General features: G+C 40.6%; 5 protein-coding genes across 6 annotated transcripts; 3 read left to right on the top strand and 2 right to left on the bottom strand.

Moving 5' to 3' along the window:
• The first annotated feature begins 369 nt into the window (after positions 1-369).
• Positions 370-2522, top strand: LOC129796399 (mitoguardin). Its single transcript, XM_055838305.1, has 3 exons — positions 370-762; positions 835-982; positions 1055-2522. The coding sequence occupies exons 1-3, from the start codon at positions 718-720 to the stop codon at positions 2359-2361; spliced, it is 1500 nt and encodes a 499-aa protein (XP_055694280.1). The 5' UTR covers positions 370-717; the 3' UTR covers positions 2362-2522.
• On the top strand, positions 2426-13354 carry LOC129796398 (O-acyltransferase like protein-like). Its single transcript, XM_055838304.1, has 6 exons — positions 2426-2513; positions 9437-9577; positions 10039-11071; positions 11977-12204; positions 12290-12740; positions 13166-13354. Exons 2-6 carry the CDS (start codon positions 9475-9477, stop codon positions 13325-13327), a joined length of 1977 nt encoding a protein of 658 aa, XP_055694279.1. The 5' UTR covers positions 2426-2513; positions 9437-9474; the 3' UTR covers positions 13328-13354.
• LOC129796396 (BLOC-3 complex member HPS1) lies at positions 2668-4775 on the bottom strand. The gene is made up of 2 exons (XM_055838301.1): positions 4653-4775; positions 2668-4567 (listed from the first exon to the last, which is right to left on the bottom strand). Exons 1-2 carry the CDS (start codon positions 4773-4775, stop codon positions 2948-2950), a joined length of 1743 nt encoding a protein of 580 aa, XP_055694276.1. The 3' UTR covers positions 2668-2947.
• On the top strand, positions 4869-7913 carry LOC129796388 (TBC1 domain family member 16). Of its 2 annotated transcripts, none has more exons than XM_055838274.1 (4): positions 4869-6807; positions 6945-7089; positions 7161-7449; positions 7537-7913. In XM_055838274.1, exons 1-4 carry the CDS (start codon positions 5213-5215, stop codon positions 7734-7736), a joined length of 2229 nt encoding a protein of 742 aa, XP_055694249.1. In that variant the 5' UTR covers positions 4869-5212; the 3' UTR covers positions 7737-7913. The 2 variants fall into 2 exon arrangements, with proteins under 2 accessions (XP_055694249.1, XP_055694248.1); XM_055838273.1 differs by having other exon boundaries at positions 4938-6807; positions 6930-7089.
• On the bottom strand, positions 13338-15416 carry LOC129796394 (eukaryotic translation initiation factor 2-alpha kinase 1-like). Its single transcript, XM_055838298.1, has 2 exons — positions 15301-15416; positions 13338-15238 (listed from the first exon to the last, which is right to left on the bottom strand). The coding sequence occupies exons 1-2, from the start codon at positions 15374-15376 to the stop codon at positions 13467-13469; spliced, it is 1848 nt and encodes a 615-aa protein (XP_055694273.1). The 5' UTR covers positions 15377-15416; the 3' UTR covers positions 13338-13466.
• Positions 15417-15686: the final 270 nt, after the last annotated feature.

The following is a 15686-nucleotide window of genomic DNA, read 5'->3' as shown; positions in this document are numbered from 1 at the left end:
CTGAATTTTCCAGGGAAATTGTGTTTACCGGGCTTAGACGGCGATGCCGCGTCGATTGGCATCAAAAATTCTGAAAGCTCGTGAAAATTTAATTCCGGGAAAATCAAATCGTGTAAAATCCCTAACCGTCAAAACTTCCGCCAACCCCAATTTTAGCACAAAGGGGCTCTCCGGGGGCCCTGGAGCACTCCGAGGTACCCCAGGAGCTCCAAATATGTGTATTATGCCTAAAAATTTGGGAGAAAAATATGAAAAGCGCAATTTTTCGAAATAAATATTGTCCGTTAAAATTACAACTTGCATGCTAGTGAAGAATGGTTCTAATTGTCAACGGACATTCCCAGGTGATTCTCATGCTACGGATATGTCCAATGTCAGTCCAATGGATTCTCATTGGACATTCTTGTGGGTGAAAGTTATTGTAGAAAGTTCAGGGAAAGTTTTCACAATTTTCTCGCATTTATTTGTTAATTTTCTAGAATTAATTGCCCTTAATTGCCTAGAAGAGTGTTCTGAGAAAACTCCTGCTGTAAATGTCTCAGGGGCAGAGAACAGAGTCAATATTTATGAAGAATCCGGGAAATATAGTGTCAACATAACCTCAACTATGGTGTAAAAAATACAAGCAATTTTCCACAAAATCGCTGGAAAATTAATGATTGTTATTGCATAACGAGGATTGTGTAAATTGTAAAGGAAGAAAATAATGGAGTAAATATGCCAGACTACCAGATTATACCATTTAAAATTACCACCCAGAGGGTAAATGAAGGAGAGGTTGCATTGTCCGGAAAGAGGTCACTTAGGGGGTGCTGTGTTTGTTCCTTCTTCCAGGTGGTTATTGTTTCCGTAACAGCGGGAATTGCTCTTTTAGGCATTTTAGCCAGATACCTACGGAGACGCCGTACTGTACGTCCACCACGTCGTGCAAGAAAACTCCCAGGAGGCAGAAGGACACGGAATAGCATGCGAAGTCCCAATGGTGAGATCCTCAAGGAAGTTTTCCTCTAAAAAAACATTTTTTTTTATTTATCTTTGTTTCTCTTTTGCACAGATGTCATCTCAGTGGCAGGTTCAAAGGCAAGCGCACGGAGTGTTAGTCCAGGTGGGAGTATGCTTGCCCTATCAGATCGTCTCTCCCTGGCTTCGGGTTCCTTGGGAGCGGGTGTTTTGGGTGCAGCAACCCCATTGACATCGCAGCAATTGGGTGTCCTCGGTATGGAAGCACTGGAGAATGTTATAACGCACTGGGAGGATGCTTTAGCTACGCACTGCACAGCAGCAGGGATAATCATTGCGGGTACATCGGAAGAAACGGAGTTTTGCTATGAAATTCAAAATCTCCTTGATGCTGCGTACACACTTCAGGATCAGAGTGAATTACTCTTTCTCGATCAGCGATCTGTGCTCTTTCGCGAGGAAAGTTACATTCAGGATGCATCCATTGAGGATGCAGCAAATGAACGTGCAAAACGCAGTGGAAGTGATCCAAATCTCGATTCAGCTGAAAGCTTTGCCTCGGCACTCGATCAAGTGGCGGATTTGCGGGAATTTGAGGAATTTACGGAAGTCTTTGCCGCAAATGCCGATAAGTATCCGCTGTATCAGAGTGCCCTGCGTCACATGGAGGACACCCCAATACCCTGTCGCACAATCCGTACGGAATTAGTTAATTGTTCCAATGATATGGAATACCTGGGGAAATTGCATTGCCTCCGATTGGCCTTTCAGCTACTCTTTCGGGATGAAGCAACAAATCGCTGGGTAGCTGATACAGGAAGACAAATCCTCACGGATCTCATGTGTTTGGGTGATAAGGACCCGAAGGATTTTCTCGTTGGCTACGAAGAGATGATGACCTTCCTGCAGGATGACACCAATTGGCCGGCAATTGAGCGTGAGCTCGAAGCACGAAATGTCAAAGCAATGACCTTCTTTGATGTTGTCTTGGATTTTATCATTTTGGACGCCTTCAAGGATCTCGATTCACCACCTGGGAGTGTCATTGCTGTGGTACAGAATCGCTTCCTCTCGAATGGCTTCAAAGAGACCGCCCTGACGACGGCAGTGTGGTCAGTGCTGAAGGCTAAAAGGCGCCTCCTCAAATACCCAAATGGCTTCATGGCTCACTTTTATCTTATTTCTGAACAAATAAGCCCCCTTATGGCGTGGGGCTTCTTCGGCCCCGATGACAATTTACGTGAGGTCTGCCAGTATTTCCGGGAGGAAACAATTGGCTTCCTCAAGGATATCTTCAGCTTCCAAAAGTGCCGATTTACAACAGTCGAAGAACTCTCGGAGGATATTTTGAAGCACATGCGACAACGTGTGGAGAATATTGGAGTGAAATTTAGTAATTAGTCGCCCCCTGTGTGTGGTTGGAGCATAGAGAGAATCCCAAATCCTCCACCCACACACTTAGTTACCACATCAGAGGGCAGTTAAGGTGAATTGGATTGTGTTCTGGAAAATTGGGTGGGCCCCTTTTTTATCATTAAATGACATTAAATCAGGTAAGAAAATGTCTTTCTTTTTCTCATAACTAAATTAACCAACGAAACAGAAACTTCTTGAAATTAATTATTTTCAATGAAAGGAGTTTATGCGTTATTCTATGAAATATTTTGAATGCGGACGAATTTTCTACGAACTAAATCACATAAATTCGCATTATTTAAAGCGATTTTATTTAATTTTTTCTTCGTACAATCTACATAAAATCTCCAATCTTTTGCATTACAAATTATTTTTGATCTTATTTTGGCACAAATCTTAGGTTTCCTCAAAACTTAGGTATTGGAATGTATGTACAATTAAACGCCCTTTGGTGGCTCATGGGGGCAAGATATGCAAGAGAATGTGCTGGGGGAATGTTTATTATATGTAAAAAAAATCCTGAAGGATAAATTGAAAGAAAACTAAATTATCCGGAAGTCTCGTAGGAAATTTAGAGGATATCCAGGGGATTCCCTCCAGAACCCATTATGTCATTTATGGTCATAGAAATGCGACGTGAGTGCTCAAGGCAGAGATTTGAGTTGACAAGCCCAAGGTGGATGAGGTAGAGATCGTAGGATTTAATTCGTTGTACAGTGGTGGTGCGCTGAAAGAGGGTTTCGGTGATTTTCTGATAGTAATTTGCCGATGCTGTGGGATTTTCCGGGCATGCGGACACCTCCTTTGGATCCAAGTATTGCCCACATTCATCTTCGTACCACGTGAAGAAGGAGAAACAGAGTTCGGGGCCCTTCCAAATGACTGAACTTCGTCCCTTTTTCTTGTACTTCGCAATGAGATCGATTGTACTGAAGAATTTCTCCCTGGACAGCAGGCGGGTGTCATCCCAATTGCGTTCAGGTGAAATAATCCTACCATCGGTGTTGTCGACGAAAACAAAATGAATGAGCCCAGGGTATTCATCGATGTAGGCCTTCATGGCGGCTTTTTGTTGTTCAAGTGCGGATTCACTGACAATTCCGCCATCGAGATGGGATTTCAACACAGCAGACGCTTCCATTAGAAGAGTGTTTGATGAAAGGGTGAGGAAGGTGTCGAAGAAGAGGGTTTTGAAGAGGAGCTTTAAACAATCAATTAGTCCTGGGAGGGAGGCCTCAAAGAACTTTGTGACCTCACGATAGGATGAATTCTTCGCCAATTCATTGAATTTCTTCTTCATCCCACTCCAACGCATATCAACACTCTTCCCCATGCGTTCTGCCTCAACTTTTGCCAGCTTATTGTTGCGCAGTGCCTCGAGAATTTGCTTAATGGCCATGTCACTCCTGTCAATCATCTGTTTAATATTATCAGCATCCAGGGGGTAGTTGTGGATCTTGCAGAGGAATGTTAGGGTATTGAAAATCACATCAGCCACGTCGGAATTGTCATACTCAATAACCAGCTGGAAGATGAGGGTGTTTGATATGCGATAGCTGAAGAGAATGTGCGGCAAGCAGAAGTGCTGGACACCCGTCAGGTAGATTAGGTGGCAACTTGAGGAGCCACCCACCTGTGTCCCAAGGATTTTAATGTGAAACAAATCCCGCGGGGAGACATCCTTAGCACCACGATTGGAGTACACCGTCAAGAGCTTCCCGCGGCTAAAGAGGAAGCCATGGTAGTGAACGAAATGTGGTTCCTCCTTGAGATTCTTCAGGCTATCTTGGATTTTTGCGAAAACTTGATTTCTCATCTCTCGCGACACCACCATATACTCCACTCTCTCCAAATGCGTCGCCTGATCTTCCGCATCCAATTCCATCCATATCTTCATGAGATTCCTCAGGAGGTTATTCTTCTCATAATCCATTCGCAAGAGTTGTATATCGGGGCCACAGATTAATCTACTAAATTCCCTGCATGCTGTGAGGATCTTCTTCTCTTTTATCACATCTCCGGATCCCATTTTGAGGTAGAGGAAACCAAAGAGCTCATCATAGTGTACCCCAAGATCCCCCATTGTCTCCAATCTTGTGTACCTATTGTCAAATTGACTGCACATTATGCGCTGGGAGGTGACAATGGGATTAAGGAGTTGCATTACAACATCACTATCAAGTTCACGTTCCTGAAAATTCCCCCAAAAAGGTGCAAAAAGAATGAAAATTTTCCATTGAAAAAAATTCAAGAGAAAACAAACAAAAAATTCTAACCTCAAAATTCTCCTCGAGCAATCCATTGGCTTTTCCCAGCTCTATAAATTTATCCCGTAGGGATTCATTGTAGTCCTGGTACAGGATAATATTCTGATGTCCTATAATGAATAATCCGTCCATTCTGAAGGATATTTTCCGTATTTTCAGGTTGTTTTCTTTGCAAATTTTTCCTCCAGCTGTTTGGCGTTTGATGCGACTGTTTGCACTGACGTCACGGTTTAAAGAGCCAGCGGTCGTTGGCCTACTAATGGGTTCAAAAATTCCTCCAAAACATTTTCAATATACTTCCTGAACATTTGGAATTTGACTCCGAAACGAGCGATTAGAGTGTTTAAATAAAATTTTGTAATCTGAATGGAAATTTTCCAAAGAAATTTGGCAAAAAATCTGCGCATGGGTGGGATTTGACGTTCTTTGAGTGATGTCAGGGTATCGATCGGCAGACACATCCTTGCCACACACACACGGAATTGATTTTTCCTCCCTTTTTGGAGCAGTGAAAAAAAACGAGTGTCCCTTAAAAGATTGAATAGGAACTTGCAGTGAAGGATATAGTCATGCCCCTTGTGAGTATCCTGCGGAAGGCATCAAACTACGTGCTAGGTGGTGAGGAGGAGCAGGAAGTGGATGAAGGTGGTGCATCGGGGGAGGACAATGAGATAATGTTTTGCAAAAATAACGTCTGTGTCCATCCACCAACTGTTGTTCGCAGTGATTATGATGTTTTGCATCATCCTGGGTATCTCACCGTTGCCAGTAAGACATTCATTGATCAACATACAAATGCCAAGAGGCATACACTCCTCCTCACCTGGATCCCCAATTCTACACTCCGCAAATGTCCAGCAACAATTGAGAAGGTGAGCCTGCGGGGGGAAATTGATGAGCAGGAGCTGTGCAGGGAATTGAGTCAGATAAGTGAGGCAACGGTGACAACGTTGAGTAACAAGAATCCCTTTGCGAGTGATCTCATGAGTGTCAGCAATGGGTACACATCGGACTACTCGGAGACGGTGAGTGTGAGTTCAAGTAGTGACAAAATGGAACGTGATTCCGTTCTCGAGGGTGATGAAGGGGAGAAAGTTGACGTGGATGGTGATCCGGAAGTTGAGGAGGCCAAGAAGGAACTTATAAATGAACTTCAGCCCCTGCTTGAGGGGGCAAATCCCTCATTGGTGGCTATACAGCTAAAACCACCCACACAGGTGACATCGGTGAACATTACAATTGCCAATCCGACCATTGAGAATGCCGATATCTCCCCATCGGATGGGCTAATTGACAATCCGCAACTTGCAGCACGTTTTGCCAGATCACTCAGTGAGGAGAGTAACAGCCTGCAGCACTGGATGACCCCGGAAATGTTGGCTTTTCGTCACAATCTCGCATTCCCAGAATCATCGGCAACAAATAGCCCTGTTGTACAGCGCCGAATGCCGATTATTCTCAAATGTCGACGCTTTTCCGTTGATCTCAGTCAAATGCGCTCCCTGAGGTTGTTCTTTAGTGATGCTGAGTGCACTTCGGGACAATTGGTGATTGCATCGCGTGAATCTCAGTACAAGATCCTGCATTTTCATCATGGTGGACTGGATCACCTGGCTCAGGTGCTGCATCAGTGGCACAGTGTATTGCACAACATTCGCCTAGCACAGGAGGATCTCACCTGTCCCTACAGGCAGTTCATGGTGTGCCGCCCTGAGGTACGGAAGTCCGAGATGCACCCCGAAGAGGGGAATGTGAGTAAAATCACCACGGACTACTTCTATGGGACACTGCTGAATAAAAAGGGACAAATTGAGGATGATCTCTTGCTGCGTAAATGCGTCTTCTTCGGTGGTTTGGAGAAGAAACTCCGTAAAACTGTGTGGCCCTTCCTGCTGCAGTGCTACTCATTCTATTCCACATTTGAGGATAGGGCCACCCTTGCGGAGATACGACGGCAGGAATATGAGGAATTAACAAAACGTCGACTGTACTCCATGTCCCCGGAGGAACATGCACACTTCTGGCGTACGGTGCAGTGTGTAATTGAGAAGGATGTGGTACGTACAGATCGTGGGAATCCCTTCTTTGCTGGCAACGATAATCCCAACATTGAAATAATGAAGAATATCCTGCTCAACTATGCTTTCTACAATCCAAATCTCTCGTAAGTTTTCCATTTTTTTTTATTTCTCCCACAATTCGCTTCAATTGCTATTCATGGTTGTCTTTCTCACGTGCTTCCATCCATGGTCAATGTCTCCTCACCCCTTACTTGCTCCTACACAGACAGGCCAATTTCAGATATACCCAAGGGATGAGTGATCTCCTTGCACCGGTTTTGTGTGAAATTAAAAATGAATCTGAGACTTTTTGGTGCTTTGTTGGACTCATGCAACGAGCTGTCTTTGTCTGCCAGCCATTGGATAATGACATCGATAGAAATCTGGTGAGGAGAGCACACTCTTCTGCTGGACCAGCTTGCATCTCAACACATTTGGATTTGTTTGTCTTTCACAGAGCTACCTGAGGGAACTCATACGGATCATGATTCCCCCATTTCATTCACATCTACAAAAATTCCCCGATGCATCTGAGCTGCTCTTTTGCCATCGATGGATCCTTCTTTGCTTCAAGCGTGAATTTACGGAAGCTGTGGCCATTAGAATGTGGGAAGCATGTTGGTCAAACTATCTCACTGATTACTTTCACCTATTTCTCTGCTTGGCTATTATTGCTGTGTACGCTGATGATGTTATTGCTCAGAATCTACGAACGGATGAGATGCTTCTCTACTTTAGTAGTCTGGGTGAGAAACTCTGGATGAGATTTCTCTATAAAAAAAATTCAGTCAATGCTTAAACTTCTTCTCTCCCTCCTTTCCCTATCAATTTAGCAATGTATATGGATGGGCAGTTAATACTCCGGAAGGCACGTGGTTTACTGCATCAATTCAGGCAGCTACCAAAAATTCCCTGCACCCTGTCGACACTCTGTAAGCGCTGTGGTCCTGGAATGTGGGATTCCGGACATCATCCTGCCATTGAGTGTATTGGACACTTGGACAATGAACACTGTGCTTTTGCTTTTGATTAGACAAGAAAGTGTTGTATTCACGTTAATTAAAATGAAACTGAGAGGATATTGAGCTGATCTGCTGATTTATCAGTAAAACAACAAGGATCAAAATGAAACTCATGCATTAATGTCTAACTAACTCTCTGTTGCTATTTTAACTTGAGAAATAAAATCTTATGATTATAAACTTCTGAATGGAAGTTCTTTTGCCTGTCTGGAAAAAAAATATGGGGAATGCCATTTATTTTTGATGTCGTCGATTTTAGCCTCTACGTGGAGGATTAAATTGATCAATGTGGTCAGCTAAAAACTACCCAATTTGTTTTAGAGTGGGAGATTTTTTTAAACTTTTTTTTTTAAGAAAATTGATTAAAAAAAGCTTTTTAGAAGTCGGTTTTGGGAAGATTGATTTTACTAATCATAATAAACCAGATTAATGATTTTTTTCATTAGAATTAGCAGCTTTTGACATTTTTTTTTAAATCAAATTCCGACGTTTGACTTTTTTTTAACTTATTTCATATTTATATTTATTTAGCATTAATCTTCTATCGTGTTACCGATTTAACCCTTTTGTGTCCACGGGAATCAAAGAAACATTGAAAAATGCTCCCTTTGTATCACTATATTTACTCTACAGACGCTCTCAGCGGATGTTTTTCAGTCAAAATGTCTTTTTTGGCCTCTTTTGTATGAATTAATTGAATATCTAACGTTAAATAACAATTAAATTCATAAAAATTTGAGAAAATAGAATGTTTCACGTTTAGGTCTACGTATGACCCAAAGAACGTGAAAGAGTTAATATATCTTTTCTAACGTTTGACAGTTCTAACGTATGACATTTTTTTATAACATTTGAAACCTATTTCTGATTAATTTTTAACTTATAAAACATTAATTTTATCTCTCAAAAAAGAAACTGAACTGCATGAACTTTAAGGGTATTTGGTAGAGTGTTTTTACAAAGCTAAACAACCTCCCTAAAATACGAATAATATAAAATTCTCTTCAGTTTAGCAATTACCTAACTAAATTGATCAGATCCCTCATGATTCTATGTGACTTATCAACCCCTTTTTGTAATATTAATTGCTTTACATTGCTTATGCTGAATTAAATGAAAGACAATTTATATATAGAGGCAAAAATGATTTTGATTGACTTACAATTCTCGCGATTCGCAAAGATTAAAGGTCATCACTCATGATTATTTCTCTATTGATAAAGTTCTAAACTGACAATCTTCTATTAGTGCAGTTCTAGTTCTATTCTGGTGAATAAGCATAATTTCATAAAGAATCCATATATTTTTGGGGAAAATAACTCGGTGAAAATTTCAATAAAAAATTAACAATCCACGTGCTTCAGCTGCAGTTAGATTGCAGTAGTATTAACTAATTGGAAATCTACATTTAATAACACAGAGAAAACTACCTTGACTACCGAGAATGGAGTAAATGCGTGTATTAATTTCCTTATGTTCACAGCGAGACAGAGAGACTTCTAAACATTTTATTTCTCACAGAACTTTAGTTTGATCAACATCAATTGTAAAGTTCATACACGAATACATCGTTTAATAAGAGCTCTAATTCCTCCAAATAATTCTGTGATTAATTTTATTATTTAATGAGTAATTAGGAGAATGTTTCGTTTTTGTGATTTATTTGTATATTCTGTGATTCTCAATTTGTGTTTGTGTTACATTAATGAAGATGCCCTGAAAGAGGATTTTCCCGTGGCAATTGGTGTTATGTTAGGAGCAGCAAATGACTGTGAAACGAGTAATCAGTGCCAAAAGGATATCAGTGTCATTCTCAAGGGAATTGCTGAAAGGAAACTTTGGGCTATAAAAGGTAAAAATTGGATTTTTAGATTTATTTTAAATATTAAATCTTTTGGCACTTATTTTCTAACGGTTGATATTAATTTATAATGTTTAGACGTCAATCCTTAAGTTTAACGGTCTTCATTTAACGTTTTGATATATTTTCTAACATCTGAAGCTTCTTTTCTAACGTTTGACGTTTACTTTCTCTGTGTTTCTTATTTTTTTCTAACGTGTCATGATTTTTATAACATTTTAAAATACCATTTCTAATTTTTTTAAATTTAGTTTTTAACATAAAATCTGAAGAACTTCCTTATCTTTTATCTTTAGATGATAAAACGCCTACTCTACTCTTTCGATTGATTACCAAATTGTATTATATTGGTGCATAATGTCTTTTAAATTAAGTTTTGATTAAATTCAATTTAAAATAAATTCGTTTATTCTAAAGACAAATTATTAATTTTAAAATTTATTTAATTTCAGTTTTAGATGCATCAGGAAATCGTCAAAATCCCTTTATTTGGGGTGAAAATCTTTGGTTGGGCTCTCGTGAAGCATGTCATGCCACGAACTCAGCTCCATCGGTGATTGTGAGTGAGAATACGCCGAAATTGAAGAAACTCCTAAAAGTCTTATCACCAATTGAGATGGACTATCGCATCCTCACGGGAACCGTCCATTCAGAGCAACAGAAGCAAGTGAATGTCCTTTTTAGTGAATCAACGGATTTCCAATTTGGGATTTGTCTGCCTAAATCATGCACACACAGTGAGACACTGAATCTAGTGCAGAAATTCTACAGCAGCGGGAATGTGAGTAAATTCTTCGATATCTCGGTCACCTTCAGCAGAGTCAAGGATTTTAGCGGTGCAACGGGTGCTGCATTGTGGGAAAACACCAGCTACCGTGCTGCAATATGGATTTTCCTCATTATAGCTGCACTCACATTCCTATCGCATCTAAGCAAGGAATTCTTCAGCAGTGGTGAACCGGAAAATCAAGTTGAGCGAAAACTTAAGGCTAACAACACAACGCATTTCCAGCGTTTCATTTCCTGCTTCCATTTTTCCACAAATTTCACCAGTACACTCTCAACAAATCTGGGAGCTGTACCATCAGTGGCGGGACTCAAGACATTTTCATGCCTCTGGATTATTGGGATGCACGTGATGTACTTCAATCTCATCACACCGACATTTCCGCTTGATACGGCAAAATTCGATAAAATCGGCTACTTCCTGCTCTTCCGTTCGGTGTTGGCTGTGGATATTTTCTTCATGATTTCCGGTCTTCTCATGGCGTACAATTTTATACGGCATACAGCACTCCGTGAGAGGATTCGTGAGGATACATTTAGGAACAATGCAAGACTCTATTTGCGCTACATTCTCCATCGATACCTTCGACTTGCTCCAGTTATTCTCATTTCATCAATTATCTCAAGGATGGTATACCTCTATTTGGACACGGAGAATGCACTCCCCATGGGATTTTGTCCAGGTATCGAGTGTGAATTGTAAGTTTTTCAATTTTTTTTTTTAAATTATTGTTGAGAAATTATAACGACTGTTGGAAATTGTTGAATTATTTCCAATTGGTGAGAAATCACATGAAAATGAGGAGAAACAGCAGAATTATGTTTTCCAGCGACGTTTCGTCTTTATTGGCAAAGATTCGGATTTTAAAATTTTTATTTTTATTTTTATTTTAACAATGAAACAGAGAAAAATGTAAAGTCGTAGAGGAGAATTTTGTTAATTTTTTTTGTAATAATTTCCCGCAAAGAAAAATTTTGTAAAATCCGAATTATTTTATTCCATGCAAATACAGCCTGAAGATGCAAATAAGTTTGGCGAAACGTCGCTGGAAAGCATAAAATTATGCTATTTTTTCTCATTTTCGTCTCCCTGCTCACCAAATGGAAATAATTCTCCTGATTCATCTAAAAAATATATTTCGTTTCTTCTGATTTTTTTCAATCAAAATTTGAGAATTTTTTGTTTTGATTTGTCCAATTTGTCTTAAGAGATTTATTTTTAATTTTTATGGGTCAATTCAAAATAACATTTGAATAATTTTTGAGATAAGTTTTTAAAAATAAATTTAATCCGTTCAATCCGTGAGACGAGACGAGATTGAATAAAAACGAGGAAAAGTTCTTTGTTTTTCTTTTTCTTATTAATTTTATTTAATTTGAATAAAATCCTTTTTTTCTGTAAGAGAAGACTTAAGGAAATCCAATTCTAGGTCTATTGAGGACATTTTTTGAACATTTATCTTCTCAAATTTTTCCTGAAAAGTACATTTTTGGGACTCTCATGACTTCATTGAAAGAATTTTTTGAACAAACAGGAAATGAAAAGAAAAACTTTTAAGAATCTTTTCACCTAATCGCAATTATAATCGTTGGATTTTTTTCAGTTGGTACCGCAATATGTTCTTTGTGCAGAATTTCTACCCAATTCAGGACATGTGCAATCGCTGGAGCTGGCATTTGGCGTGTGATATGCAACTCTTTGCCATTTTCATGGCGATCCTCTTCATTCAAGCCAAATATCCACAGCGTGGCCTCATCATGTTACTCCTCGTCACAGGTGGTGGTGTGCTGCTAACATTCCTGCTCTGTATCTACCACAAATTTCAACTCTCGTAAGACAAATGGAAGAAATATTCAATTTTATTGATTCATTTGCAGGTTTTTATCTCTTCATCATTCTTTTCTCTTTTGGCACAGAGTTTTGGGAGTATTTGAAGCTGTGGATACAGTGTATACACCACTGTGGTATCGAATCTTCCCCTATGGGATTGGAATTATTGTTGCCATGATCATCGTGGAGACACAAAAGACTGGTGTACCAGCTTTCGGGAAGCGCTCGGTTCAGCTCTACATGGTTTCCTCCTTGGCCTTCCTTGTGTCACAAACAATGAGCGATGCAGCTTCAAAGGGTGTACTCTACGTGGCTTTCCTTTGGTCAATGGGACGCTTCTTTCTTGCCGTCTTTATGGGATCGTACATTTGTTTGGCACATTGGGGCTACCTGGCGTCCTTTGCCAGATGGGCCACCGGTCCTTTCTGTACGCGCGTCAATAAACTCTCCTACACAATGTACATGTTTCACAGTGTCCTGGCGAGATTTGCCTACGGTGGTCGTCTCCCCCCATCAGAAATTTCTTATCCAATGATTGTAAGTAAAAAAAACTCAAGAATTTGTCTTTAATGTTATTTTTTTTATTAATAAAATCAGTAAATTATGGTGATTAATAATACATTTACCTATAATTCCTAAAAGTTATTTCATTCAGTCTTTAAGCAATAGTTAAGTAATTAACTAATCCGCTAAAATTACTAATAAAGCAAAGAGATAAAAAGATAAAATCAAAACGTCGCTAGTTTTGGGAAAAAATCGTGCAATTTCCAATGAAATTCCAATGTTTTCTTGCAGTTTCAGAATTGGACTCATTGTCTTCTAATCATATTCTAATGAAATCTGATTTATTAGAGGAGATTAAGATTTTTATACTAATTTTTTTAATGATTTTAATCGTCTCGCAAACAAATCTTAATTTTTTTCTTAAACTTACTGCTTCATTTTTCTTCCTTCTTACACAGATTATCAGCTATTTGGGTGTTCTGGCGGCCACATATCTCTTCTCGATAGTCTGCACAACATTCATTGAAGTCCCCTTCCAGAGACTCTCTGAGGAATTCATAATGAAAAGTATACGAAAGACCGCCCCGGCAAGTGATAAGAAGAGCAAAATAAAATTGTGAGTAATAAAAGTTGGTTTATAGAGACAATTTAATTGTGATAACTCGCAAATACTTAAAAAGATCATTTTTTGTGTGTCACAAAATGGTCATAAAAATTCCAATAAGGTACTCTCGATGCGCTCATTGCTCTGGAAGGAGATCATTCCTTATTGGTGTTATCCTCCTCATCGGTTCCTTCCTTCACTGTTACGGAGTTTAGACGTTCTCTGAGAACTCGAATCTCCTCCTCACGCGTTTTCTTCTCCTCCTCGTACCGCATATGCAATTCAAGGATTTCCATATCCTTTGTCTTGAGCTGTATATCCTTGTAGCGTTCACTCTGTTCCACCTGACTCTTAAGATTTAGAATCTCCTCATCTTTTTCACTCAGTCTACGCTCAAGCTCCGCAATGGCTACACCACAACCGCGATTTACAAGCATTTCCGTGGCAATGACACACAATTCTGCAGAACTTGGACGCACGGATGGCTTGTCGAGCAGACGTAGGATCAGCTGAGCAAGCTGCGGGGGAAGACTCGATGGCAATCGACCGTGTTTAGCATCATCCATTACTCGAGCACGTTCCATGTCAGTTGTAAAGGGAATGAGAAGTTCAAGCAGGATGATTCCGAGGCTGTAGATGTCACTCTTGGGATCACACTGCCCATCAAGTTGCTCAGGGGCGGCATACAGTGGCGTGCCCATTGCACCATCACGATGGGAACTCTCCAGAGGGCAGGCGAGACCAAAGTCTCCCAGCTGAATGATGAGACTCCCACAATTGCTTACACCCACAAATACATTACTAGGCTTAATGTCGTGATGAACAATCCGGCATTCGTGGATGTATCTCAGTCCATTGATTAACTGCTGAAAGATCTCCAGAGAAACTTGCACGAGATGCTCTTCGGGTTTTGGGGTGTCCGTAGAATTGGGCGTTGCCGGAAGGCATGGGAATTGTGATTGAGATCCTTCGGAGATAAATTGTGCGTAGAACATGGAGAAATCCTGACTACTGTTGCGACGATCCATCCATTCGCGTAGGGTTAGCTGGCACAGCGACATTTGGATGTAGAGCATGGCCCAACGAAGCTTCACATGTGGTTGATGTTCCTCAATGCTAATGGTTCTATTGGGACCCACCCTGTGGGATTGCCGGGATTGCGTATTCGTCCATTCCAGTGGTGGCACGTGGTTGTTGTTGCTCTCACTGGCGGCGGCAAATATCACAGAGTCATTTTCTGTATCGTCAACCGTTGAATTTGGCGCCGGAGACAGGCTCTCTGTGTCCTCTTGTTGATTCATATTCGACAGCACGGAATCTCCATCGTAGGACATGAGGGGCTCCATCCAGGCAGCTTTGTACGGTACAATATTCACGTGATTGAGCCCCGCAAAGGTACGCACCTCCTTCAGGTGCGACAACACCTTGTCGACACTCGTGGAACGGATTAGAACCTTCTTAATTGCATACTCAATACCATCGAGTCTATTCCTTGAGCGATAAACCTTCCCAAAGCCTCCGCCGGCAATAAATTCAATCTCCTCAAAATCCCTGTGGTACCGCGACCAATCCAACTGACGTGCAGATGCCAGTGGCCAGACAGTTTGCAGGGATTGCGGTAAATCCTGCCCACGAGCAACGGCAACGAGCTGAAAGAGTGCTCGTTGGTATTGACTTCGCATCGCCTCAAATTCCCCCATTTCCCAGGAATCATCAATCAAATTCATCTGCTGCAATTGCTCACAGATTGATTTGTACAGCAACTGCGAACGCACCGAATCCACCTCAAGGAGATTACATAGTTGCTGCAGGAGACTCTCCACAAGCAAACTAACAGGTGTCAGGGGTTTCAGTGGTACCATCTCCATTGCACCCCCATCGCCACCATCAATTTCTCGGGTTGTTGCGGCTTCTGTGCCGGTGGGAACTGAAGATTTAGAACAAAACATTGTCATCCGTGGCCTTCGAGAACTTTCTATGCAATCTCACCATAGTCGAATTCCTCAATTGTTCTCAATGCCTCCCATTCACCCATATCCTCGTCATCTTCTTCATCAATGTGCATCCTTTCGGAATTAATCTTTGGTCAATTAACTTATCACTACGGTTGCACTCTTGCAATTTATGTTGAAATGCATAATTTTTGTGATAATCTCGCAAAAAATAGTTACTGCGCCGAAAATTCTTAGTTCCTACACTGCGAATATCGACCAGCCGGGATTTGAATCATTGCTTTTTTACTACTTTTGCCACTTTTGCGTTGTGAATCAGAGATCCCACCGGGATGTTGTGTGTGTTGCTTCAACATAACCTCAATTAGTGTTGTTCAATAGAAGTGAGAAAAAAATCAGCAAAAAGTGCGAAAAGAGCGATTG

Source organism: Lutzomyia longipalpis, chromosome 4, assembly GCF_024334085.1.
Source record: "Lutzomyia longipalpis isolate SR_M1_2022 chromosome 4, ASM2433408v1".
NCBI classification, from domain to species: domain Eukaryota; kingdom Metazoa; phylum Arthropoda; class Insecta; order Diptera; family Psychodidae; genus Lutzomyia; species Lutzomyia longipalpis.
This window is presented reverse-complemented; position numbering and strand designations above follow the sequence as displayed.

Excerpts from the sequence above, each read along its gene's own strand:
- LOC129796399 (XM_055838305.1), top strand. The coding sequence starts at position 718 with ATGCCAGACTACCAGATTATACCATTTAAAATTACCACCCAGAGG. Across the intron at positions 763-834 it reads TTAAAATTACCACCCAGAGG|GTGGTTATTGTTTCCGTAAC; the intron begins GTAAATGAAGGA and ends TCCTTCTTCCAG. Across the intron at positions 983-1,054 it reads TAGCATGCGAAGTCCCAATG|ATGTCATCTCAGTGGCAGGT; the intron begins GTGAGATCCTCA and ends TCTTTTGCACAG.
- LOC129796396 (XM_055838301.1), bottom strand. The coding sequence starts at position 4,775 with ATGGACGGATTATTCATTATAGGACATCAGAATATTATCCTGTACCAG. Across the intron at positions 4,568-4,652 it reads TGCTCGAGGAGAATTTTGAG|GAACGTGAACTTGATAGTGA; the intron begins GTTAGAATTTTT and ends GGGAATTTTCAG.
- LOC129796388 (XM_055838273.1), top strand. The coding sequence starts at position 5,213 with ATGCCCCTTGTGAGTATCCTGCGGAAGGCATCAAACTACGTGCTAGGT. Across the intron at positions 6,808-6,929 it reads TTCTACAATCCAAATCTCTC|ACAGGCCAATTTCAGATATA; the intron begins GTAAGTTTTCCA and ends GCTCCTACACAG. Across the intron at positions 7,090-7,160 it reads ATGACATCGATAGAAATCTG|AGCTACCTGAGGGAACTCAT; the intron begins GTGAGGAGAGCA and ends TGTCTTTCACAG.
- LOC129796398 (XM_055838304.1), top strand. The coding sequence starts at position 9,475 with ATGTTAGGAGCAGCAAATGACTGTGAAACGAGTAATCAGTGCCAAAAG. Across the intron at positions 11,072-11,976 it reads CCAGGTATCGAGTGTGAATT|TTGGTACCGCAATATGTTCT; the intron begins GTAAGTTTTTCA and ends GATTTTTTTCAG. Across the intron at positions 12,741-13,165 it reads AAATTTCTTATCCAATGATT|ATTATCAGCTATTTGGGTGT; the intron begins GTAAGTAAAAAA and ends CTTCTTACACAG.
- LOC129796394 (XM_055838298.1), bottom strand. The coding sequence starts at position 15,376 with ATGCACATTGATGAAGAAGATGACGAGGATATGGGTGAATGGGAGGCA. Across the intron at positions 15,239-15,300 it reads AATTGAGGAATTCGACTATG|TTCCCACCGGCACAGAAGCC; the intron begins GTGAGATTGCAT and ends CTAAATCTTCAG.